This window comes from Corvus hawaiiensis, chromosome 14 (genome assembly GCF_020740725.1).
Source record: "Corvus hawaiiensis isolate bCorHaw1 chromosome 14, bCorHaw1.pri.cur, whole genome shotgun sequence".
NCBI lineage: Eukaryota > Metazoa > Chordata > Aves > Passeriformes > Corvidae > Corvus > Corvus hawaiiensis.
In genome coordinates, this window is record NC_063226.1 from 15,559,306 (window position 1) to 15,585,653 (window position 26,348).

The 26,348-nt window shown below is 42.1% G+C and overlaps 2 protein-coding genes across 9 annotated transcripts in view; one reads left to right on the plus strand and one right to left on the minus strand.

Moving 5' to 3' along the window:
* TBC1D8B (TBC1 domain family member 8B) overlaps positions 1 to 16,525 on the plus strand; it is a 29,632-nt gene extending 13,107 nt beyond the window's left edge. The window contains exons 6-21 of one of the 3 annotated variants that reach the window (XM_048318877.1): positions 444 to 651; positions 2,256 to 2,423; positions 3,279 to 3,428; positions 4,566 to 4,716; positions 4,946 to 5,160; positions 5,614 to 5,731; positions 6,448 to 6,733; positions 8,011 to 8,140; positions 11,626 to 11,724; positions 12,881 to 12,949; positions 13,131 to 13,371; positions 14,039 to 14,104; positions 14,220 to 14,303; positions 15,141 to 15,197; positions 15,521 to 15,618; positions 15,949 to 16,525. In XM_048318877.1, the coding sequence (XP_048174834.1) occupies positions 444 to 651; positions 2,256 to 2,423; positions 3,279 to 3,428; positions 4,566 to 4,716; positions 4,946 to 5,160; positions 5,614 to 5,731; positions 6,448 to 6,733; positions 8,011 to 8,140; positions 11,626 to 11,724; positions 12,881 to 12,949; positions 13,131 to 13,371; positions 14,039 to 14,104; positions 14,220 to 14,303; positions 15,141 to 15,197; positions 15,521 to 15,618; positions 15,949 to 16,359 (2,551 nt within the window). In that variant the 3' untranslated portion in view covers positions 16,360 to 16,525. Of the gene's footprint in view, positions 1 to 443; positions 652 to 2,255; positions 2,424 to 3,278; positions 3,429 to 4,565; positions 4,717 to 4,945; positions 5,161 to 5,613; positions 5,732 to 6,447; positions 6,734 to 8,010; positions 8,157 to 11,625; positions 11,725 to 12,880; positions 12,950 to 13,130; positions 13,372 to 14,038; positions 14,105 to 14,219; positions 14,304 to 15,140; positions 15,198 to 15,520; positions 15,619 to 15,948 lie in introns of those variants that run through there. The other 2 variants (XR_007206785.1, XM_048318878.1) reach the window with 2 other exon arrangements.
* Positions 16,526 to 20,897: 4,372 nt separating this feature from the next.
* The window catches only part of PASD1 (PAS domain containing repressor 1), a 102,317-nt gene continuing 96,866 nt past the window's right edge, over positions 20,898 to 26,348 (minus strand). For all 6 annotated transcript variants that reach the window (XM_048318882.1, XM_048318881.1, XM_048318883.1 and 3 more), the window contains 2 exons: positions 26,135 to 26,342; positions 20,898 to 24,983 (listed from right to left, as the gene is read on the minus strand). In XM_048318882.1, coding sequence (XP_048174839.1) covers positions 24,813 to 24,983; positions 26,135 to 26,342 — 379 coding nt within the window. In that variant the 3' untranslated portion in view covers positions 20,898 to 24,812. The remainder of the gene's footprint in view (positions 24,984 to 26,134; positions 26,343 to 26,348) is intronic.

Genomic DNA, 26,348 nt, shown 5'->3' on the forward strand with positions numbered 1-26,348 from the left:
TAGCCCATGGCAGATGTTTACAACATGTGCTACATTTCTAGCTAATTAATCCTCTGTCAAGCCAAAACCTGTTTTATTTTTAAATGGATTATTCTGATGTATGGGGAAACAGAGCACATTATACTATTAGTATATTTGTGCACTACCTGTAGGCCCTGTAGTGCTCACCTGTGTAAAAGAACGTTACTGAATCTGGTCTTGTTTAGTGACGTACTCAAATATTTTGTTAAGTGCATGTACAGGTAGGTGTGGTCCTGCCGTTTGTTGCCTCTTCAAGAAAAACATTGAACCCTCCAGACTGACCCCATAGATTATGGGAGAGGAGAGCATGATGATTTACGGTCTTCCTAAGATATTTTTGACTTTTGTTTTTGTAAAGACATTTAAAACTTACTTAATTTTTCTTTTGTCTTTCCTTCCTATTTGTTTTATTTTTAATCCAGAGGCCTGGAGAGCCGTGCCCACAGTGAGCAGTTTAGTGCATTCTTCAGGCTACCTAAAGAAGAGTCCTTGAAGGAAGTTCATGAGTGCTTCTTATGGGTTCCTTTCAGTCATTACAACACCCATGGGAAAATGTGCATTTCAGAAAACTACATCTGCTTTGCTAGCCAGGATGGCAGCCTGTGCAGTGTAATCATTCCATTGAGAGAGGTAATGCAAACTACCAGAGTCAGTTATACCAGCAGTTTTGCACTTGTGTGGTTTTATGTCAGTTTAGCAGATTTTCATTAGGACCTCTTTACTTTGTGATGTCATGTATTTCCCCCTACCCTGGATACTGCATGTAGGAATTCTGTTTGTAGGTTTTCAGAACTGCTTTCATGTGTCAGATTTGTTTCTCTACCTTCTTTCCCTTTTCTATATAGTATATTTTCTATATACTCTTAATTTCTGTAGCTTGGTACAGAATCCAAATGTTTTAATATTTCTTTTTTTTTAATTAAAAAGCTTTTGCTTAGTCCTTGAAGGTGAGTTAATGAGACATTCTCAAGATAAGAAGTAAAGGATTGTAGCACGTAAAGGATTTTGAAGATTAGTAATCACTGCCATGTTTCTTAGCTCAGTAGTGCATTTTTTTTGCAGCAGTTGAGCAGTGCTGTCTGTTCAAAAGTGTAGCAAAATCCTGTTGGCAAGTGAGCAAGTAGCAATGCCATTACAGCTGATAATCTCAACAGACTATAAGGACAGAGTAAGGACCATATAGCAAAGGACACAGCATTGGAATTTCTATAGAGTACTATAGTAGACTGCAGAATAACTTCTGGGAAAAAACAGCCAAGCCTCTCCATTCCTGTCTTGACTTCATGTGATCTGGGACATTGCCACATTTCAGTCTTCCAGTGTTAAAAGCTTTTCCTCAACACCAGACACATTTTACAATAGCCCACAAATAAACCTTGCTCTGTAATTGCTTTACATGCTCTGTGTATTCACTGCCTAACATCTGGCATAGGGGGTGAGCTGTACTAATTTCAGCAATACACTTGGTGTTCTCCACCTACATAAAACAATTTATTTGATTATCTATAAGTAGTGCTGCAACCACTAGAGACTTCCATAACGTAAGAGGCTGTGTTAAAGGAGCTGGCTCTAAATTTATTCTTATGGACTGTCGGGCCCTCGCTATTTGTTCTACAGTACTGCAGTTACCTCATTTCAGTGGTGTTTCCTTCTTTACCTGTAACAATGTCCTCAGAGGTTTTCCATTCTTTACCTTTAACCATGTGAATGCATCAGCAATGCCAGTCTAGATCCTCATGATTGTCACGCTTGTACTTGCATGATTAAAGTGTTTTAACTGCTCTAATCTGTAACTGTTCCATCATGGCAATTAAAGTCAGCTCCAGCTGTCATGTGTTATGACAGCTGTTTTGACAGGGCATTCTCAGTGGAAATTCAGTCTTGTAAAACTTGTTTCATTTGATTACTTACAGAAGTCATGTTTTCTCTGCTTTTGGATGGTAAGAAAAAAAAAAGCAACAGCTTCAGTGGGTAGAAGGAGACAAGGTTTTCAAATAAGCTGAGTACTCACAGCTGGGAAAACCTTTTCGAAGATTTCTGGTACTCTGTCAAAAATCTATTGCATAATACTTAGGGCCTTTTGCTAAAATAGCTACAGGCAATTGAGCTTTCAACTTATACTTGTGTTACCAAGTCTGCCTGTTTCACTTACACATGTATTCTTAACAGGTTTTCTCTTTTATAAGTAAGCAGGTAAAATTTCTTGCTTAATTTATGTGTCCTTGTTTCCATAGGTCACAGGGGTGGATAAGGCAGATCCAGCCAACAGAGGAGTCAGCATTAGTACCAAAGGGAAAACAGCTTTTCGTTTCACGGAGGTGAGAGATTTTGAACTGCTTGTGACAAAGCTCAGAATGAAATGCAATGCAACTGCAAGTCCACAACACATCATAAGTACTGAGGTAACTGCTCTGGCTATTCTAACTTCTTAGAATTTGTTCATAGGAATAAGTCATGTACCTCTGGTTTTAAGGTTTGGAAAGATAAATGACTGTACTCATGTGAAACAAAATGGGTTAAACAATGGTACTCCTGTGAATGCATTACGGTTTGGGTTCTTTCACCTTGCTTTTCTTCAGGTTTTGAAAAACAACTCCAGCTCTAATGCTGGTTTTCAAGTGCTCTCAGGTTTTCTGTATAGTTCATTGTATGCATGGGGTTTTTTTGGTGGTGATGGATGGTCAAGCCTTGTTGGGGTCTCCCCCCTGCCATGGAGCCCTGGGAGATGGGCCCTGGGGAGGAGACACGGGGTTTCTCTGCCCTTGGTCAGTCTCATTTCCCATTGGTTGGTTTGTGTTCCCCGGTGTGGCCAAGGACCCTGGGGTCCCGTGACTGCAGAGTTCCTGAGCTGAGCCCCGGCCATGCGGCTGGAGAAATAAACATCTCTGAAACATCTACCACGAATCTGTCCATATATACTTCATTTCTACGGGACTCCTGGTTTGATATATGCTTGTTGCAGTAATCCCCGCTGTAACAAAGCCTCCCTATCCTCATATTCTCAGTTTTCATTACAAATATTTGTCCTTTCATAATTTTGTTTTTTTTGCTCAAGAGATGGCTTTTTTTTTTTCCCCCAAGTGAGGCCTCCTGAAAGCCCAGCTGTGCAGAGCAGGGATTGCTGTTTTTCATTTATTTTAGAAGCCTGTATTTGGTACCTGTAACTTAGTATAGTAAACAATGATGGTCTGGTATCAATGCTACTTCTTGGAGGATTATTTGTTATTTATGAATACCACTGTTACATTTTTTTCAAGGTTGCAGCTGGTTCTGCCACTGACAGTCCAAAGGATTTTGGTGCAGGACAGTCAAAGATGGGCCAGAGAGATAACAGCAAAACTGTCAGTACAGAAGCACTAATGACTGTCTACCATCCTCAGGATGCTGAGAACCTTGACTCTAAAATGGTAAGGGATAAAATGGCCAATAGTCATTGGAATTGAATTGGAAAGGACAGAATCAAAATGAATTCCAGCCAGGCTGCTGATTTCCTCTGGGTCTTTGCCAGCCTTCTTTCATCTGCATTTTCTGTATTTGGAGTCCACAGGGTGCTTCTTCATGGCTCCATTCAATTTTCTGCTCGTCTTGTTTAATAATGATATGCCTTATCTTCATGGAGTTAATTTCTCCTGCTCTTCCACCCCTCAGGGAAGAGTTGGCTGCTTGTTTTATGATAGTGAACATGTTGCACGTCTATCTGAGTTTTCAAGATACAAAGTCACTACAAACTCTTTGGGAGCAAGGAAAACGTTATAAGAAATTGACTTAACTTCTTCCTTGTTTCATTCTTCTGCACCACTGTCTAACAAAGTTATGCTTTGGAGAATATTAATGTAGTTGCTTTTGCAGCAGAACATCCAATTTTTGCTTCTCCATAGTATGTGCAAGAAGACAGGTTTCATTTCAAAGTAAGTCTTTCAGCAGAACTGGGTAAATTAAGATGCAAAATTTTTTATATTAGAAATACCAGAAAATAAATATCCTTTGGGCAGGACAAAAGGGGGTCCAGATTTTTAAGTCCTGCTTTTTATAGTATGTTGAACAAAAGTGGACAAAATCTACTTTTCCTTTCAGCACCGTTAATTGCTTTAACAACGTTAAATCTTAGTGCTGCATGCACAGAAGCTGTAGTGGTGACGTTCACCTTGTCTCAGCCCTGGAGCCTCACATGAGCTGGGGCACCCAATCAGCAATTGCTTTGCTTCAGAGAAATGTCCGTTTGACCTTCCTGTGCTGTGGCACTTGTTAGTTTCTGCCAGATGGGATACTGGATTAGATCTACCTTCTGTCTCATCTGGTATAAACATACTTTAAAGACTAGTAGGTCATGTATGAGATGGCATTTTATGCTAAATTTGTGCCCTGCATAGGCTGGATTTTGCTCTGATTTGCTTCAGCATTCATTTCCCACATCAATACGGATGCCAACGCTGCAGTTTCCAATTTATATGAATATAACAGGGAGCAAAATTTACTTTTGTTCTCTGAAACCTGCGGAGAATCTACCAGTATACTTAATGCTTGTTATCTTCTGCCTTTTGTAGTTGAAAGAAAAAATGAAGGAACAGTCGTGGAACATCCTGTTTGCGGAACGGGGCCATGGGGTCAGTATGTTTCGAACAAAGAAGACTCGAGACCTAGTTGTAAGAGGCATCCCAGAGGCATTAAGAGGAGAACTTTGGCTACTCTTCTCAGGTATTGCATAACAAGTGTAATTGATTTATTTTGGGAGTCATCATTGGCAATTTTCATTGCAGAGTGATTCCATTAATTTCGGTAGAATTACTCTGCCGCATTACTTCAGTAATATCTGGAGATTCATGAAGTACCTCAGTAGTCACCAAAATTTTTATACAAATTGCGAGCAATCAAATAACTGCTGTGCTGTTGTCCTCTAATAGTGTGCAATGCAATGTATTGGCAGGTGCTGTAAATGATATGGCATCCAATCCTGGTTATTACGCTGAGTTGGTGGAAAAGTCCTTAGGAACATGCACTTTGGCTACTGATGAAATTGAACGAGATTTACGTCGCTCCTTACCTGAGCACCCTGCTTTTCAAAGTGACACAGGAATTTCTGCACTCAGGAGAGTTCTTACAGCTTATGCATACAGGAATCCACAAATTGGATATTGTCAGGTACAGCAGTTTTGAGAGTCTCAGTGTTGGTTGTTGAAATATTAGCTCATGATGGCAGTATGGTAGCACCTCATAAAATCTGTCACAGAATTGTGGAATAGTTTCTTGCTTAGTGGTTCACTTACTTTGCTTATTTCATGCCATTGTGTAAAATGGGCTTTTACATTGTACTTGAATTAGTTTATAAGTGCTGTCATGTCCACTTCATATATGCATTTGCATTCCAACTAGGCATATAGCACAAAAAAATATTTTTATGTACTTTAAATACTCTCCTCTTTATTTAATAACATAGAAGTAAAACTCTTGTCCTGGACATGGCTGTAGGTTATCCCAGCACTTTAAAAATGTGCTGTAAAGTGCTTTCAGAAATACAAGTTCTAAGAAATAGCACCAGTTGTGTTTTCACCATCTTTTCTCTGAAATGTTTCCTTTCCTGTTTGAATGTTGCAGGCAATGAATATTCTGACATCAGTGCTTCTGCTGTATGCTAAAGAGGAGGAGGCATTCTGGCTTTTGGTTGCTGTGTGTGAGAGGATGCTCCCTGACTATTTCAATCGCCGAATCATTGGTAGCATCCATCTGCCTTTTTATCTATCTTGAATTGAATGTCTATCTATACTGAATGTCCATGGTTAAGAACAAATGTAAGAAGTGAGCTGAAGACTGACCTGTGGAGAGAAATCATTGCATTTGGTTTGGTATTGTTGAGTAGAAAATGGAGGTTTCAGAGAACATCCCATGACTCCTCCCTAAATAAGCGTGGATGTGATTTTCAGATGTTGTCAGTATTCTAGGCATAACTACTGAGGAAATAGTCAGTTACACTATTATACTGTTCTTTCGGAATTATAACTGCAATTCCTACTATTTGTTTGAAACTTAGCCAGTTTAGATAAAAGAAAAGGAGTTACTCCAGGTCCAGACTTAGACTTAGATCTCATATGCAGTTCTTAAAGGTGTATATGCTAGAAGAAAATGGGGTGTGAAGTTTCTCTCCTGTTGCAGAGGGAGTGTATTGGCTGTTAGGAGAGTCACTGGAAGCAGCCATGCACTTACCAAAGTGCCAACATACTTCAAGCATGCCTAAGGCTCTGGCCCCATGCATGGAGAGCACAGCTCCCAGCACGGGGAAAGGAGCCAATGGTTCCGTGCAGCTGGGCCTGTGTGTGCTTGTACAACAAAGCAGCACTAGGACAGGAACTTTGTTTCTGGCTGGTGCTCTGAGAAAAGTGTGTTTCTCTGTATTAAGATTTGGGTGGTGGTTTTGTTATCCTTTCCCTGCAGGTGCCTTGGTAGATCAGGCAGTGTTTGAGGAGCTCATCAGGGTTCATCTGCCTCAGTTGACAGACCACATGACGGACATGACTTTTTTCTCCTCGGTCTCTCTCTCCTGGTTCCTTACCCTTTTTATCAGTGTGCTGCCAATTGAAAGTGCAGTCAATGTGGTGGACTGTTTCTTCTATGATGGAATAAAGGCAATCTTGCAGCTGGGCCTTGCAGTGCTGGAATACAACATGGAGAAGTTGCTCACTTGTAAGGATGATGCAGAAGCAGTCACTGTTCTCAACAGGTATCAGTGTAACTTACTCTTTCAGGTTACGTAGCAGCTCTATAATTGCATATAGGTAAGTCATTCTGAGGTAACTGAGAAGACAGCTAGCCAAGACTTCCAAAGGCTTCAAAGGAATTAGTGTTCATCTCAGGCTGAAATTCTGGAAGAGGTGGCTGGAAAGTGGGCCTGGATCCTCTGAAAATCCCACCTTACATTCAAGTTCTTCTAAAACCAAAACTATTTTGTGAATTTTAAAGAAAAAGCAATGTACTTTTTACCTTGAATTTTTATCATGTATAGAAGGCATCTTTCCTAATGATGAGATGATCAAAAACACATTATGACTGTCCCAGAGAGTTCAGGCATCAACTTGCAGCAAATTCTTTAGCTCAGTTCTTGTAGTTTAGCCTGCTGAATCCTCTGCTATTAATGGCTTAAAACAGAAATAAGACCAAAAAAATGCGGTGAGTTCAATCATGATGAGATGTTTGTTCTATATTGGCAACATGAAGTGCACTTTAAACTGATGTACTGCAAACAAAACTTGCACAGTTTTTTCTTGACTAACTAAATTCTCTTGTTGACGTTGTGGTTGTGTATCATGGAGTATTAAAACAGCAAAATTACTGTGGTATAGGAGTTAACGAGTTATAACTGTTAAGAACTGATAAGAAACATTTCTGTTCAGTGAGGCTTTTACATGTTGCATGCATGTTTTACATGTTTGAATGGGGTAGGAGCTACAGAATTATTGAGGAAAATGTAATTTTTGTTATGAGATCATGCAGTCTGGTGTTTATTGTAAAATCTGGCCTCCACACTGGGTCTATGTAGGTTGGTTATGTAGGTGTGATAAGCAGGTACAGATGAAGCATGTCTTTGGCTTATACATCTGGGGGAATTAGGATTGTCTTGTTCACAGTTCAGGACAAGGATTTTTCTCTGTCCCACTTAGTACAACCTTGCTATATGGATTAGAAAACCACGGGAATGCCAAGTGGAAGGGACCTTGGAAAGGGTCTAGTTTAACTTCCTGCTCAAAAGGGGGTTACTGCTAGCACTGGGTCACATAAGCTCAGTCTTAAAAATTCTCAATGCTAGAAGCTCTACAGCCTTCTCTGGGTGGGCAGTTCCCATGTTTGTGTATCTTTGTTGGTATTACGGCACATTTGTGCTACTGACTCTGATATTCTTTGCTTTTTCCCATTCTCTGCACACTTCAGTAGATGCCAATGCTGTTGTTTTATTGGGATAAACTGGTTCTTGCTGATTTCTCATGTGTTTGCTTTGTGCAGATTTTTTGACAGTGTCACTAACAAAGACAGTCCTTTGCCTCCAGCTGTGCAGCAAGGCTCCAACCTCAGTGATACAAAGAGTGACCATCCAAAAGTGGACATCACTGACCTGATCCGAGAGTCAAATGAAGTATGTGTTCTTGTGGGTATGTTTTTGCATCCTGTGCAGTGTTTATGTTTCATGGACTAATTCAAAATAGTACAGTTGCATTGTACAAACTAGGGAAGAAAATCTGTCTGGATTGGTAGAAATTTGGCTCTGCGTTTTGTTGAGCCTCACTGAAAAACTTAAGAGGTTATGGGATAGGTTTGCTTTTCTGTTGTTTTGGGTTTTTAACTGCTGAGAAGGTCTTTCTAGTCTATCCTGAGTGGAGTTCCCTAGATTCACTGCAGGTCATGTATTACCATCCCTCGTTTGCATTATTAGGATGTTAACTAAGTGACAAAACACAGCAGGAACAGCCTTCGTGTTATACTACTTTGAGACTGATTATTGCACATTGCAGATACTGGTAACTTTTGACATAACAGTGTGTATGGGAAACTATGTACTTGAGTAGTTTATGGTATGGGTGAGGAAGACCAGCTATATTCTTTTAGTACTTTCTTTCAATTTGCAAGTTTACTTTCTGCGTTGTTAAGCTTTGGAGCTCTGCACTGGGGAGGAAATACATCTAGCTTCTCCTTTTTGTCCCCAGATTTCCATCAGACATTTTTTTCCCTTGCCATGATGTGAGTCAGGGTATTAATCTATTTGTAGATAGGTTTCTGCTCAGCTCACCAGAAGGCAAGCTGAGAGAAAAGATATGTTCATATTTTGCTTTTTCTGTTAACTGGTTTCTTTTATCTGTGTGATAGTTCTTTTGTTTTCTGATTCTCAGTCATGTTTCTAATAAAAAATCCACAGTGCATCTCTTGTCCTGACCTTGACTCAGAGAAGATTAACTAACTGTAATTTGTACAATTTAGAAACTGTCTTCTTTGATCTTTTTCTGAGAAGAGGGTGTTACTTTCAATGGGGTGAACAATGACAAGAATCAGAAACTCAGTTTCTCTTGGAACTGTCTATGGCACTGGGCTAATCATACAAAAGTGTATTCTGCTATAGTATTGTTTTACAAGAACGTTACACTGAAGAAACATGTTTGGAAAATGCCTTATGATTCTTGAAAACAAAGTTGCAAGGTATTATGGGTCTTCCTTGTCATGATGAGAACTCAAAGTGAGGATGAATACATGCAGAATAGAGACCAGAGACAGTAAATAATGAAGTGCTGTATATTGCATTCAGAAGTGTAAGTTGAAGCTTTCACAGAGATGGAATCATGACTGTAAAACAAAAATTCACTTTCTTCTGCAGGAGACCGCACCAAAGCAGTAGTCTCGGGTTTGGTATGGCTTTTGAACATTGTTTTGGGCAGATCTTTGAACCTGAGCTTTCCACTTCCAAGCTGACAGCCCTGTTCCTAGGCCCATATCCCAGTTTCTATCTCACAGGCCCTTTTTCATATGCAAATATTGTCTTCAGTTGAAACTAAGCTTCTTCAGTGCTGGCAAGTGTCTCATATTTGAGAACTGCTCATACAAAGTAAGAGTCAATTTCCTGCTTCCCATTTTGACCAGACAGTTAATTTTAATACAGTTGTGGTTTGGTAAAGGGTTTTATTTTCATACCACTGTGGAAATAAAACAAACTTCTAAATGGGAAGATTGCTGCAATGTAGAGTTGTCATTCCGCAAATAGGTTACAAATTATGGAGAAGTGAACAGAGATACTTTCTGTGATACTGTTGTTTTGAACAGGTGTTCACAAGATAAATGAGTTTAAGTGAAAAGGTATGGAGTTGAATTTAAAATGTAGTTTAGTTTCATGCCTTCGGCTCAGGCACAAATGCAGATTCTTTGGCAGTCTAATCAGGCATTAAGAAGTCATGTTTACTTAGAGAATGGAAAACTATAATGTTTTATCACATTACAGTAATTCAGAATTACCTTAGACATTGTATTTATATTCTTACTACGGCCATTGCACAATATTAGTGCTCAGAAGCCACACCAGTGAATGAGTTATGATCCAGAAATGCAATTTCTCTCTGCTTCCACTTTGTTTCAAGCCAGAAGGATGCTGGTAGTGGTCTCCACAGGAACATAGAAATACAATTCTGGGAGGAAACTCCACAGGTCATCCAGTCCAGCTTCCTGTCCAGCATTCACCCAGATCATCCTTTAAAAAGTCTAGTGCTGTTGAAACAGTTCAACAAAAGAAAATCTGCAAAATCATTAGTCCATTATAGGATTTCTCTGCCCATGTGGGAAAATATCCAGTATAATTTCTCTCGGATGTTCATAAAGCGCTATCAAGGAGAGTTGGTTGTGGTTTTCTCTGTAGTTCCTTGTTGCTATTAGGTCGTTGTTCATCATTAACCCTTTCAAGTCTGGTCATAGAATAAATTATAGAATAGTTTGGGTTGGCAGGGGCCTTTAAAGACCATCTAATCCAATGCCCCTGCAGTGAGCAGGAGCAGCTAGATCAGGCTGCTCAGTTGGAGTCCAGCCTCATCATGACTCTTAATTTACAAGAATGAGTCCTACAGATTGCTCTCCCAATAGGGAGTTGCCAGATCTATTATTTTTCTAGATTTAATACAACCAGTTCCTTTAACCTTTCATCAAAGTTAATGTGCTCAGACTCTTGTCTGTGTTGCAGTTTTTCATATCTTGTTTAAAGGGCATTGCTGATAAGGAAACAAACACACTGCAGAAAAGCTTCTGGAAAGTCCTGCATAGTTTGGTTGTTTATCACTCATTTGTTCTCAAAGTTTGTTACTAGAATTTTAGTTACAGTTTTGCCCATGGTGCATGGTGGTCATGGTTAGGCCGTGTCTTCCTGATTGCCTGTGCTGTTGAAAAGTGTCAAAAAAACTTACAGAAGAGAAGTTGAATCTGCTGTTTCACTTCTACTGAATTTCCTCATAGAAGGAAATTAAATTGATTTGGCACGGTCTTGATAAAGAATGTTGTCCTGTTTTGATCTCCTGGTTTCTGTTTAGATTTTAATTGTTTAATAATTTTGTTCCATGATTTCTCTGATAATTTGTTTCCAGTTTTTGCCTCCTATCCCACTTTTCCTTAAATGTAAATGCATTTATTCTACTCCAGTGCTCAGACACCTATCCTGTCCTTCAGAAATTACAGAGGTAGCTAGGAATGATTCAGAAATTACTTAGGTAATTTCTTAATTTCACTAGAGTGAACTTCAATTCCTGACAACATGCAAATCTCAGACTTTCCTGCCTTGCAGTAGTAGTCACCATGTGATAGCAGAGTTGGGCATAGAGCCAACACACAGTAAAATCCCTTCCTTTGTCTTCCCACAAAGGGAACTACTTCAGTTTCTTCTTTCTCCATCACTCTCTGAAACACTTTTTAAACACCCTTTTGAGAGTTACACTGGTTAGGGAGAATGTTAGTGCTCTAATAAATTATTTTTTCCTCAGAGTTTCTGTGAACTTCCTTTGTGTCCATGCCTATATTATGCTTAGCTGCAAGAAAGACAAAAATACCTGTTTAGATGTGTCTCCCAAGAGTTGAATGGAATGGTGCTTTTCTTCTTAGAGATACGGTGATATTCGCTATGAGGATGTGGAGAGCTTGCGCTGCAGGAACAGGCTTTATGTGATCCAGACCTTGGAAGCCACGACCAAGCAGAATGTGGTGAGTGACTTGGAAGAGTTCAGCCTTCTCTCTGATAAAATTCATTCCCTTTTGGAATGTTCTGAGAAGAGCTACAGTTTCCAGGGCCAAATATATTATTTTATACAGTGAGCCCCCTCATGTCTGCAGGGTGTCTGTTAACTAAGGCTTGGCCTGTGATGTTTTCAGTCTGTGAATCACAGCATGACCTTCTGGTGGTCTTACAAGTAACACCTTCGCCAGCCACTTCCAAAGGCTGGAATACCTCTCACACTCTGTGTGGATTGGAACAGGCTGACCTATATTTCTATCTGCTGAAGTTAATGCATTTCTCTTAGAGGCACAGAGCACCGTACAGTAAAATAATTAAGCACCTGCATTTTTACTCTGGGAAGCAGCACTGAAGAGGTTATTGTAGTGCATTCAACAGGGGTTGCTTTTTGTCTGTGATGTGTGTGAATGTCTGGTAATGTGGCAGCTTTCCATCTGCCTATCTCATCCTTTCAGTTCAGACTGATGAATGAAAGTGGAGGTTGTGAGGAGCTTCCTTTGTTTGCCTGTTTTCTTTCAGTGGCTCATTTCCAATACCTGGTGGTGATAATACTAGCCTGTCCACCACCCAGTGCTTCTTTCTGTAGTAAGTGTGGCTTGTAGCAACAGAAACTGTGAATGCTGGTGGTTATGCTAAGATGGCATTGTTGCATTTCATTTTACAAAACATATATATTGTGAAGATGGAAGCTGGTCTTACAGCAAACTTTGTTTTAAAAAGCTGTGAACAATTTTTTAATTTAAAAAAATGAGGTTTCAGCTTCACTGTTGAGAGCTGAACATGCATTTGCCCATTTAAAGGAAGCTATATGTTACGTCGTTATAAATAATTGCAAATATTAAGGAGTTTTATCTCCTGGGTTTCATAGTGTAGGCTCCATGTATGTTAGTAACGTGACTAGCTTTAAGCTTTTCTTTTTTTTGAGAAATTATTTCTTTTAATCTATAATCTTCTGATTACTTTTTAAAAGAAGTGCTATTCTTACTTCTAATTGTAACATGCCAAAACCTGGAATATGCAAACAGTGTCTCTTAATGTAATGTTAAGTCTCCCATAATTTTATTTTATGGCCTTATTCCAAAGAGGGAAGGCCCATTAATTAATTTTTTCTTAATTTTGTTTCAGCTACGTGTTGTGTCTCAAGAAGTAAAATTCAGTCCTAGTGATCTTGAAGAGCTTTATGAATTGTTCAAGGTAATGTGCCATTTTCCTCACTTACTGAACAGACTTTGAAATGGCTTTAATAAATAAAGGTTGGACTCAATGTATGTTTTACATGCCAGCTGTAAATCTGATTACGTAGTTAACTCCTCACATCTTTCCCCTGGAGAGACTTGTTGTTTCCTTAAACCTCATGTTTTATCTTTCTTTACAGAAGGAGCACTTTCTTTCATGTTACTGGAGTGTAAATAGTCCTGTCCTGCAACATCACGATGCCAGTCTGCCCTACCTTGACCAGTACCGCATTGACTGCCAACAGTTCAGGGTTCTCTGCCATCTCTTGAGCCCCTGGTCACACTGTGCCAACAGGGACTCCCTGGCCCTGTGGACATTCCGGCTGATGGATGAGGGCTCTGACTGCCTTATAAACTTCAAACAATTTGCCTGTGTTCTTGGTATGGCAACAACACATACATGAGCACGTTCACGAGGCTCCTGGGAGTAGTCCTGCGGTGTGTCACCTTCCATACACGATATGGAGAGCTAAGGAGACTTAGTCTCTTAACACAGGGTCAAATAGTGTGATTTTTATCACAGACAGAATAATCCCCTCTTGGAGATTAAATTTAAATATGGCTTGGCGATCAAAATATCAAAAAATTAGAATGGTCTGATCTCATTGCCCAGCCTGTTTGGTTTATGATAAATCTTCATACTAAGTCATCTTATACACAGATTGTGCAGGATGACCAATGCCTTGTATCTCTGGGGAACTGAAAGCTTTCTTGGCTCACTGCTCTGTTCCTTTCATCTTGTTTTCAAAGTGGTATTATTCAGGAAACAAAAATGTAAGGGAAATGTGGAGATGTTAGTGCTGTATTTCTTTGGTGCTGTGGTTTTATTTTAGTAAGTCATAGACATTATTAGTGTTCTTTCCTCAGCATAGGCTAACCCCAGGCTCAACCACAGGTGATAGTGCTTTCCTTAAGATTAATCTCTGATTATACTCCCTGTAAGGTAGGGCAGGTGTCCAGTTCCAACCTCCCTGGGTTGTATTTGTTTAGGTTAAACAAGTGTTTTAAAGTTTGGTCCAGTTGAATAGACTGTCCTTTCCCCTAACAGATACGATGTATAATGGAAGCTTCACTGACAAACTCAAGCTTCTTTTTAAGTTGCACATCCCTCCAGGTAAGTGAGAAGCAGTGGCATTTGGGGAGAGCTGTTTCTGGTCTTTGTCATTGTTATTACTGCTTTGGTAATGCCTGGGTGCCACAAACCCACTTTATTCAATCATTTATTGCAGCTTTTACTGAAGTAGAATATCTAAGCCCTTCCAAAGGGGATGATCTTTCAAAAGAAGAGCTGATCCACTTCAGCCAACTCAGTGGTAAGCTCCAGAGTGTGAGGTTTTGCCTGCAGAATATGAGAAGGGATCTATTACTTATCCTGTGAAAAATGGGGATTTCTTCTGAAAACTAGTAAATCCAGTAAATTATATCCCTGTTAACAGAATCCTCTGTGAAGATCTTCTGTAGATAGTTAAAATTTAATAAAGTTGTGGGGAATTTGTGGGTAGCTCATCTGATGGTTGAATTCAAAGGCCATAGGTGTTTACATGGAAATAGCAGAGCGTATTTGGTTGGCATTTTTCAGCATTGTAGGCAGCCTGTTGTGGTTTTGAAGTGATGGTCGTTTTATTTTTGCATCCTGGGCATAAAGGGATGGTATTTTCTGCCTCAAGAATTAAAATACCAAATCCATACTTACTTTGAGGCACATAAGCAAGTGTTTCAAAATTCAAACCTGAAAAAGGTTTAGTAAGTTTATGGAGTTGATAAAATAATCTGTTTCAAATACTCTTGAAAGCTGTGTGATTTTTATAGGGAAGACAGATCCCCTTTTGGTTTTTAAAATCTGCCCGAAGTAGATAATAAATAGGTACTGTTCCTGCTGCTCTTCAAGTAATGGACCATGAACATTATAAAGATTATTTGATATAACTGATAGCAGTTTCATTTGTGATCTTCTGCCTCACATTGGCTTCTATTTTTATAGAAAGTATGCAAATTTTACCATGTGGTTTCTTCTTTACCTAATCTGTGCTGAGAACATTGAGGGTCTTGCCCCTTAAGGAAGGAATTTTTGATAAGGGAAATGAAACATTGGTCCTCTTTTCTGAAATAAATAACTTGTTTGTTTGTTTGTTTCTTCTCCTAAATTGTAGTTTCATCTGTTGGGGATAGTCTTGAAAGTGATTCTTTGAAGAGCAGCCCAGAAAAAGGTAAAAGAATCCTGGTGGCACATTTGGTAACTGTGTCTTTTGGGGGAGTAGAGCTGGGAAAGTGTGTGCTGACAGAGTATATTCAGTAACATCATCCTTAGTGCGCTGCTAACATTCTCTCCACTTATGTAAGTGTAGTTGTGGGAGCAAAAGGGCAGTGTAAACTCTGCTCCTGTGTAGTCCTTGGCCCCACCACTCTGTTGAGAAGGAATGACACTGAAGATGCCAGTTCTTTTGCTTATCATCTCTTAGTTCTTGTGGGAAGCTCTTAGTTCTTGTTTGTTCACTTTTTTTTTTTTTTCCACTTCTTCCCCTTCATAAAGGGAAGGGGAAGGTTGATATTCAGGCATATCTGAAGCAATGGCAAGATGAACTTCTTAAAAAAGAAGAAAACATCAAGGATTTGCCAAGAATGAATCAGGTAAACGGTCTGTCTCTTACTTAAGTCTATTTTATCTTGAAAGTTTACCCTTTAAGTCTTGTTACAATATTTCTAAAGGATTTGTAGGATCCCTTAAATTTCAAATCTTCACATCAATCATTGGACTGTGGCTTTTTAAAACTGCTGTAACGTATGAAGAGAGGGACTTTGAGACACACAGAGGTTTCTCAGAGCTGGTCCATGCTGTCATTAGAGCAGCTGCACCAGGTGCCTGGCAGCAGCAGGCACTGGACTGAGAGCACAACAGGTAGTGAAACAAGACAGTTGTGTTGCTCTTCTCTGAACAGTCTCCTCTGTATCTCTCTGTAGTCTCAGTTTATCCAGTTCTCAAAAACTCTCTACAATCTGTTCCATGGGGATCCTGAGGAGGAGCTGTTGTATCGGGCTATCGCGGTGGTGACCAGCCTCCTGCTGAAAATGGAAGAAGTTGGCAGAAGACTGCAGAGTCCCATGTCACCTGTCAAAAGTCCACTTGCTGATACCGAGATGGCTGCTGGAGTCCCCAGAGAAAGGCAGGAGGAAAGCAGCTCTGAGCAGACTGAAGGCAGTAGAGCACAGAGTTCGGGAGGGAACCATGAATGGTCTTTTGCCTTTGAACAGATTCTGGCATCCTTATTAAATGAGCCAGCCTTTGTGAGATTTTTTGAAAAACCTCATGACATAAAAGCTAAAATAGAGAGTGCTAAAAATTTACAGCTTAAAGTAAGAACCAGAGTGTAATTTTCTTTACCTTTGACTCTGAATTAATCACATGAAATGCTTACAAATGAAGGCCGTAACTATGGAAATCAAGTCTGGTGTTTACATGGGGAATGAAGTTTGAAGAGTTAGCTTTAATTATCAGATTACTGGTATGTAATGTAAATAAAAATAGTTTGAAGCACAATCACTTTCTTGCATTGTTCATAAGTTTCACTCCGAAAAAAGGGACTGAATAATAAACTGTCTTTACCATGTTATTAAAACATGCCACATTGCTTGGAGATACTGGGTGTGTACCTGTTGCAAACCTATCTGAATGACTGTTGTTAGAGTGAGTTCTCCAGGTTCATTTCTATTACTGTGATAAAAGGAATTACTTTTTTCTATTTTCACTTTAAAGGAGTATCAACAGCTTGGAGGTTGTCTTCCACAGTAATTAATTATTTACAAACTTGCATGTGGACTGGGGTCAAAGCAGGGTGAAGACTAAGAACAGAGGCTGTGGTAGCACAAGACCATGAGATTAGAGAAGGAAGTTGCCCTGCTCTCTATTCCTCTGCTTTAATGTTACCCATGGGTCTGGACTCCAGCAGATTCCAGCCCCTCACAGCAGTTTGCAGACTGCATTCTCCCAGCCCGTGGCTCAGTATTTGCAACAAAAAACTGGTTGCCTGCTTTTCTAGCTTGGCCTAGAGGTCTCTTTCCCACTTTCATACCAATCCTCCTACAAAAAAAGGTGAAAAGGACAGAAGCTTATTTGTTCATCCAGGCTGCACAAGGATGCAAAAACTAATATTGATTGTTTGAAATCAAGGGAAAGCAGTGGCTAAATCTGTCTGACCACATGGTGTTTGTACTTTATGTGGCAAGAGGAGCCATTCTTGTCTTCTTAGGAGCATGTTGATGAAATGTAGAGTTTTTGCTGGTGTTTGAAAAGTCCAAGCACAGGCCAGCTGTAGCTGAGTGCTGACTATTGAGCTGCTCAGGGACAGATTCCAGTTGCTTCTTTGCCTACCCTGAGTCCCTATCTCAACCCAGTAATTACTATTGCTTTTCTATAGCACTCGGGATTATTGCTGCTGTAATATTTTCCATCTGTCAGGATTCAAGGCAACAAGAAAACCCCCTTGAATCTGACTTGAAATTTTTAATATAGAAAATATGATATAGTGGAGATCCTGTGGAGGAAAGCTCTGCCAGTGTAAATGCTGAGAAATGTTGACTTTGAGTCTTTGGTAACTGGTGCTAGAAGGCATTCAGAGGAGGGTAAGAGCTTGTATTTTAATAACAATAGCAAAGTAAGTGGGGAGTCTGTGCTAAACTAGATAAAAATGTCTGATTCTAAAGCCTGTATGACAATCTTTTTCTGCAGAGCAGCATTATTTTTATACTGTGCATGTTTTTTTAAAGAAGCAGAATGGGGATGGTATCTTTCTGAGGCTTTTCTTGCAATACTAGTGTGAATGAAGAATAAAACGAATTTCTGACTTGTGTTACAGGCACTTTGTGAAATGCCATCATTGCAGTTGGTGTTAAATTTATGAATTATGTCTTATACTCTCCCCGATAGTCTCAGGTATTAATGTAAAATAAAGTTTTACTGAAGAAGTCCAAAAGCTTTATCATACATGTAGAGAATGAGGAAGTTTTTTTCAGAAGCCTTCACAAAGTAATTGCACTTGATACAATATAGTGCTGATTTGTATTTTTATGTATAAAATAGAAAAACTAATTTATCCATTTAAGTGGATATGGATAGGGCCACACTGTATTACTTCTCTGAAAATGTATTTACTCACTGTTTTCACAAAGTTGTTTAGAAATACAAAGCAGATGATATTGTTGTTCTAGTCCAGAAAGTACTCAGATAAGGTTTGATCAGTGAGTAATTCTACTGCAAATAGCCATGATGAATTAATGGAGCCTCACAAAAATACATACAGCTGCCCATCCCAAAAGCTTTTGGAGGTTTATGAGAGATATTGTTTATGTCAACAAGTAGTCAAAGCTGTGAACTGTTTGCTAATCAAGGTAACAGAGATATGAAAGTCTTAAATTTCAAAGACTTTTTTTAAATGAGAAAGAGCCAAGATATGAATATCTAAGTACAGAAGAGTGTGGTGAAGGAACTTGCAAAGTACAACAACCTTCTGTTGTTAGCTGGTTGTAAAAAGGTGCTCAGTTTTAACAATACCCTTTTCTATCAGTGCCCACCCAAGAGACTGTAGAGCCTTTGCCAGGTGGGTAGAAGCTCTTGTCAGATGTTGTGTCTATGTATAAAGAAACATTACCAGCATATATATATATATATCAAAATAGATTTAAAGTGAGAAGTTAGGATATGTAGGGGAACACTAACTTTTATTAACTGCATGGATTTTTTGTTCAATTTTTTAATATTTTTTCCCAAAATGGGTGGTGTCTTTAAATTCTTCCTGTAATACACCTGCAGGTTGATCCAGGAAGACTAGTCCCAGTGACCAGGCATCCAGTCGCAGCAGGATGGAGGGTGGAGCGAGGTCACTTCCAGCAGGCTGGCAGCATTCAGGCAATGGCCCACCTTGGCAGGGTCTTCCTGTTGGAACCTCTGGAGCATGGGCTGGTCCTCTAGGGAGATGTAGATGTAGCAAGTGCCAGTGATTTCCAAGGAGTGTGACCCAGAGGTATGTTTGCTGAGCTACTACCACAGTGCACCAGAAGTTGAGCTCTGCTTGTGACAGAGTAACTCTGGAGTTAGTGTTTAGCTTCTTTCCTTTGCTTTCCTATTCCAGCTCCTTCCATCCCTATTCCAGACAGGCTGGCTAACAAATAGATGCAGGTTTACCTGGGATTTGCTAGAGCAACAGCAGCTCGTTCCCTGCCTTCATTCCTGAAGAGTGATACCTTGACTTCAAAGCCCTGCACAGTCAGGGACAGAGGTCCCTGTGCCATACAGCTTCTTGGCCAGGTGAAGCTGGTGATGCAAAGATGGCCCCAGACTCCCATCAAATCACCTGAGGGTGCTGGGTGTGCCCACAAACAGGAAGCACTTCTGTTGTGTCACTTCACTCATCTGTGTTACTTTCTTTCTGTAAGTCTTCATGAAGTTTTCCGCCTTTATTTTCAGGTTCAGTCATAGGAAATAAATGCAGGTGTATCATTCAGTACAAAATAGGCAGTTGTAGGTAGGCTATAGATTGCTACAACTACTGATGCTGTTTGTACAGTTTGACAATTGCAGTGCCTGCTGCAGCATCACCCCGTGACTTGGCAGCTGTGTCACGGGCACTCCACAGCACTGACAGTGGCTCTTGAGGACACTGCACAGTCCTTCCTTGTGGCTGGGCCATTGTTGCTGTGTACTGAGATGCCTTTTGTCAGACCTAATCAGTAGCCTAGGGACACAGCCAGCAGAGCTGTGATGTCTTCTCGGTCTTGCCATATGGAATGTGCTGCTCTGGAGCCTGGCGCTCCTCCCTGTGCTTGGGGTGACCAGTGGCAGCCCTGACCCCCACAAGGAACTGGCTGCTCTGTGTGCCCAGCACAGGCCTTGGGCATGTGAGGGGAGGAAATAACTCAAAAAATACCAGCTCTTTCCACCATGGGGGAGAACTGATGGTAATTCAACCAGTAGCATTTCCCAGGACATGGAAGTGGCTGCTGCCATGTGATACAGAAAAATCACTTTCTGTTTCCATCGATTCCTAAAACAAGCCACTTGTTCATCACTCTAATGGCTGAATAATAATGTCATTTTAGAAGAGTTTGCTACCATAGTGACTAAGAAATAGCTGTGTGTTGATTTTATCAGAAGTTTCTCATCCAATTGTACCATACAAGGTTCTTGATTGTGATTGCTGTTGTTATCTGGACTAAAACAGAAGGAAATATTCCGATTTGTTTCCAGAAAAATAGGCTATTCTGTCTTTTTTGCTATAGCTTTGTCACTTTACCAAGATGGCAGCACATGTTTGTGTTGACAGATTGGCTTTTAAACAATGTGTTGTATGCAGAGGTACTGTAAGACAAATGGGATGTTAAATAAAATATTGTTTCCCTTAAGAAAAAAACCCCTGTCTTTGAGGCACTATTATTTCTTGTGATGGCCTGTTGTGGAAGTTCCTTCAAGAGTGCTGGCCATGTTAAAGCCATGTTTAGTCAGTGCATTCCGAAACAAGGACCAAGCCAAAGCCCCTGCTGGGACAGCAGCCTCCCAGAAGTGGAAGAAAAATGGGGACCTGTGTTTTGCAGCCTGGGACTAGTTTAGGCTGGAGTGCAGCCCGAGCTGGCTTCAGTGCTGACCTGGTAAGTGAGAGAGGCCAGGAGTACTGGCACTTGCTTTTTGCATCCAGATTCAAACAGTGTGCAGACCCTGATCCCTTGTTCTTTCTAATTTATGCATTGCTCCTATTGCCTCTGGCACTGGTCGCAGAAATCCCATTCCTTGTCCTGAGCCCCATCCCTTCAGCTGTCCATGCACATGGACACAATGGCTGCTGCTCTTGTCTCTCCTGGAGAGTAGGGATCAGATCCCCAACAGACCCACACCACCCAGGGAATAACAACAGTACATAGTGTGTAAGAGTATTATTTTATTTCTTCTTATTTTTTTTTAAATACTATGTACAATCTGTTTAAAGCTTGTCAAAATGCACGGGCTCCCATTCAATGGAGCTGTGCAGGGACATAGATTCAAAACAAGAATAAAATCTTTACTGTTCATCTTCATAAGACACTTACTTTTTCCCATTACAAAATACTTTTAAGAATAGTAACATTTATAAATGTATTTATATTCAACATCATATAAAATAAACCAAGATTTATACTCAATTCTTGACTTTTTCTTTTCTTTTTTTTTCTTGCATGGACTATACAATATATACAGTAACTTCTCATTGTGTTTGTCAAATCAGCCTGATTATACCCACCAGGCTTTAGCTTATATGTACAAATACGCTAAAAGTGCAAGACTTTATTAATTAAAGCTGCCTGTGTTTTCAGAGGTCTGGAATTGTGTGGCCTACATATATTTATATATAGATATACATCTCCATACATATAAATGTATATTAAAAATACGTACATCTATATATAGACTTATAGTATATAGGTAATTGTGTATGAGAGAACCTCAGAACATTTATGACTGATAGGTCAACACTGACACTGGAGGCCAACCCTGCTGCCATCGGTCACGTCCCTGCCCTCTGCTTGTCACCAACAAGTCACACTTGTGTTTTCTTGTAAGCGGCTGGGGGGGTGTGAACCAAACCCACCAGCAACCCTCAATTCCAAATGAGTCATAAAAACACAGGTCATAGCTAACACCGAGGTAAACAAATACAAATCAACCTGAATAAAGAGATTTTTTATCCATCTATTTTTTTGAGCGTCAGGGACAATATAAGGCAAAACCCTCCTGGCCCTGACTCAGCCTCCCCCTTGGCTGGAGACAGACTGAGCAAAGACCAAGCAAGCCCCAGAAAGGGACGGTGGGATTTTGTCCTTTGGAGCATGTCAAGAAAACAAGGCCCTGCCCCTGAGGCAGTGCCTGGGACTGTGCAGCCCCCGTCCACCAGCAGCGAGGCCAGCGGCTGGGGGTGCTCTGAGATAAGGGGGGGGCACATGATAAAGTGCATTTTTAGGTGTCTGGTTTTAGCAAGGCTGATCTAACATGTAAACATCCTCACCAAGCTCCTGTGCTCCTTGCTGGGAGCTGTGAGCAGGGGCTGTGCCCCCAGCCCTCTGTCCCTGCAGCCCAGTGCTGCCATCAGCAGGGCCGTGCCCAGGGCCCAGCCCCATCTGGCGCACCCATTGCCTCCCACCTCCCCCGGAACCCCTTCCCACCCCTATTTTTTTTTGGACTCACTGCCAAAGCCACAGCAATGCCAGAAAACTGCTCTGCCTCAGCTACCTCCCTACCACGCCCTGTTAAAAAAATACACCCCCAAGCCCCCGACCCCAACCACTACCACCTCTGAGATCCATTTGATTGCCACCTGCCATGTCTGGGCTCATGTGTGGTGATGGGGCACTGCAGACAAGCCATGGGGATGTGCTGGGGTGATGCAGGTTTAATGGGGAAGCCAGGGAAATGCACAGCCTTTCCCTTCAGCCAGCCACCCTGAGCCACAAACTGCACAGTGCCGGAGCCCTAACACAAATATATGTGTTTGCCTCCCCTTCAACATTATGTGCCAAGGCTATGGTGGAAAAAACCCCACGAACAACAACCCCCACAAACAACAATCCCAAAAATACAACCCCCACCTACTGCACCCTCATGAGCCACCCCACTGCCTTAGAATGGGGAGAGGGAGACCCTAACACTAATAGGGCTTTAAAAACACAAGGTTCCTACCCTGAAGGCTCTATGCTGGCCCTTACTGCAGCGCAAACCTGCAGAGTAGGAAAGCCCCAGGTGTTACTATTTCAGCTCCAGACTGCCCCACAAAGGCAGGTGCTCCACATCCCACTACCAGCAGTGAGGTGGCCCCAGCCCATGGTTCTGCTGCAGCCACGATTTCTTGTGATGGTTTGAAATGGAGGGGCTGGCTCCAACTGTGTCCAAGAGCAGCTGCTCGGTTGCCCAGCACCCAGGGGCTGCATGTGCTGTGTGGGCTGGGGCCCAGCCAGGGACTGTGCTGACAAGGCATGAGCCCCGATACCGGACCCCAGGCTGTCGGGCACCTCACTGCCTCCATCCTATGGCCCAGAACACTCCCCAAAATGCTGCATGTGGCCAGCTCTGCAACCCACAATCCATCATGTCTTGCACCCCTGAGAGCTGTGCACTCAGTGTCCCAGTCAAAGCTGACCCGTGCAGATGCTTTTGCCAAGGGAGGGGACACATGGAAAGCCAGGGACTGGCACAGCTTTTGTTCAAAACACCAAAGCACCCTGGGGCCCTGCACCAGCCCCAAAAGCTCCTGGCTGAGCCCAGCTCCAGCAGCCTGTCCTCCCACCACCACTCCCCAGGCAACGTGGCACAGCAAAACCCCATCCCCTTCCCCAGGAAGAACTGCTGGGAAACAGCCCCTGGTGTACCAGGGCTGGACGAGCCCCACTGCGCCCTTCTCTTGAAACACAGGGCTGCTTGGAGCTGCTTGTGCCAACAACACCAGTAACACCAGCTGCTGCAGTGCTGCGAAGGGCCAAGAAAGTGGCTTGCAGAAGGAAAAGAAGGAAACACACACAAAAAGAAAACCCCATTAAAAAAAAAAAAAAAAGGCAAAACCAAGCATTCTTTGCTTGGTTTCAACAGATGCTAGGAACTAAACATTAGGAACTAACTCCTCTCTAAACCTTGCTCTGTCTGCCAGCTGGAGCTTTACTGCTAGATGGACCTGGTCCTAACTAACCACTGCCCTGCAAAGTTTACAGTAATGGCCAAACCCATCTATGTTTGGGCTCTAACAATGCCCAAAGTTAGTACTCAGCTACTAACACTTCAAAAATGTACTTTTTAATTTTTCCTTTGGAAAGACACAAACAGTAGGGACACTTAACTATACACCCACTGAGGAATAAACTGGTTTTTCAATTCATAAATATAAACATACAGTTAAAAAGTGACAATTTACAAAAATACAATTTATTGCTGACCCTATGGGCTTGTAACATCGCGTGCGTTGTGATTATACATTTTGGGTTTGCCAAATTGAAACATGACCTAGCAAAACCACAAAGTTTGCTGTCATATGCTGTTCTATGCAGGTTTGTTTGTTTTTATGTATAGAAACATATACAACTACATCACTTGAAACAAACAAAAAAAAAAGGAGTAAAGATTCTTTGTCTGTAACCTGAAAAATATTTGGCTACAGGGAGTAAAAACCATACAAATTTATCTTCACTTGTTAACCAAAACCAAAACATGACAAATATTGTACTAGCTGCGATGTGAGCTGGTATAACAACAGTAAGAAATTCAGGCAAAAGTGGTGTTATGTAAATTAGCAGCATTATCCAATCTCCTGGAAAACAAAAATATGCGGGACTGAGGTATAGAAAAAGGAAAAAGAATCCACAATGGACCTACTACAGCAAAACAAGTTATGTACACGGTAATCCAATGGTGTCCTGCGGACTGGTACAGTCTATGTGCTCCAAATGCTGGGCTTAAATTCACAGTGACTTTCAGCATTGAAGTCCTGAATGGAAAAGGGTTTTTTCCATTGCAAACTGAGCTTCACAGCGACCTGATACCTCCCCTCCCTGCAGCCAGAAAGCCACCGCTTCCAGTGGCACCACGGTGCTGGGCCAGGGCACACCCTGCTGCCGGAACAGCATCACGGACTGCTGCAGGGGAATCCCAGCAAACAAGGCCCTTGCAGCCATGCATCCCTGTCAGGGATCATCCCTCTGGCCACCACCTCCCCACGGAGCCTGACCTCTCCCGTGCCGTGCTCTGACGGCATCGTGCTCTCCTGCGTGCGCCCGCGCGCAGCAGCTGCAGCCGTGTGGTCCTTGTCTCCCAGAACCGACCTTCAGGGCAGCTGCATCTCAGGCAGGTCGGGCAGGTTGCAGGGCTGGCCCTGCGTGTGGTGGCTCTGCTGCTGCGGGTGGAGGAAGTAGCTCAAGGGGTTCTGCTGTGGGGTGTGGGGTGGCTGGAAAATGCGCTGCGTCGGAGCCCCAGGCACCAGCTCAGGACCTTGCATCTGTCGGGAGACACAAATCTGAGCAGTCAGACCTGCTGCATCACTCAGCTGTCCCTCTCTTGCTGCAGGGCTGATGCTGAGGCTCATGCCCAGGAGTGTGTGCAGCAAGTCCTAAACTTGAGGGTATCAGCTGTGCCCCTTAGGATGCTGTTGCTGTCAGCACAACCAACAATGCCTGGAGAGCACAGGGGGGAGGCAGGACCCATCTGTCCTAACAGGCTCATGGGGAGCCCAGCAGGAATGGAGACCTCCAAACACTACTCGAATGCAAGGTAAAATCTGCAGGATGTGCAGCTTTGATCTAGCATGGGAAAGACCTTCAAACAACCAAGGAAGAGGTCCTAGAGTGACCATGTATCCACCCATGGCTGGTACCCCAAAGACCTGGACTTGCTGTTTCACCCCAGTGTCCACATTGCTCGTCCTCAGGACCTCCATGAAGCCCATGAGGACATGTACCCAAAGCAGGGACAGTTCATGCCACATTTGCTAACAACAGTGATTCATTTCTCACTCTAAATCCAGTCCTGCTGTGTGGCTGCTTTCAACTGTACCTACTCCTCCTGTTTTCTTTTCTACCATCTTTGCCTGGAGGACTGTAACTGACCTCTGCCATCCAGGCAGGGCTTGGAGAGAGTGTTACTAATGAATTACTAGTTTCAACAGCCCCTCTCCTTGGTGGTGTCACTAGTTCAGCATATACTGATGTAAACTGTGTGTTGAAAAACCAAAATCACCTTGTCCAGATGCGTGTTGTGAAATACCCATTTATTAAATGAGGGCAGCTGACAAAAACCTTGCTCTGCTGAGATGTAACAGCAGGAGGTATGTTTTCCAAAGAGCTTATCTCTTATCATATTTCATGACTACAGCAAGCTTCCCACCACACCTCCTCGGGGTGAAAAGCTGTGTTTGAAAAACTGGGTATTTCTTCCGTACATGCTGTGATAACTCTGTTGGAAAATACTGCCTTGAGCGGGTGCAGTCAGCCTGCAAAGGTAGAGCACTTGGCTATGTGGAGATACAATGGGAACGGAGGATGTGCAAAGGCACTGACCAGGTTTGATCAGCCAGATAAGCCCCATTTCTTCAAAAAACCCCAACCAATCCCTAAGCCATCCCTGTACCTCCTCAGAAACCTGCTCCAATACCTGAAGGTAGAGGCGGTGCTGCTGAACCTGCTGCTGTGGCCACTGGTGGAGATGAACTGGTGTGCTGGCCTGGTGGGATGTGAAGCTGGTGTGTGGGATCATCAGAGATGGGGAGAAGATGGGTGGCGGGGCTGGAGGTCGGACGGCGCTGCAGGTGACTGGCTGCACCTGCGCTGGGGGAGGCAGGGTCTGCTGCTCTGCAACGAATCTGCCA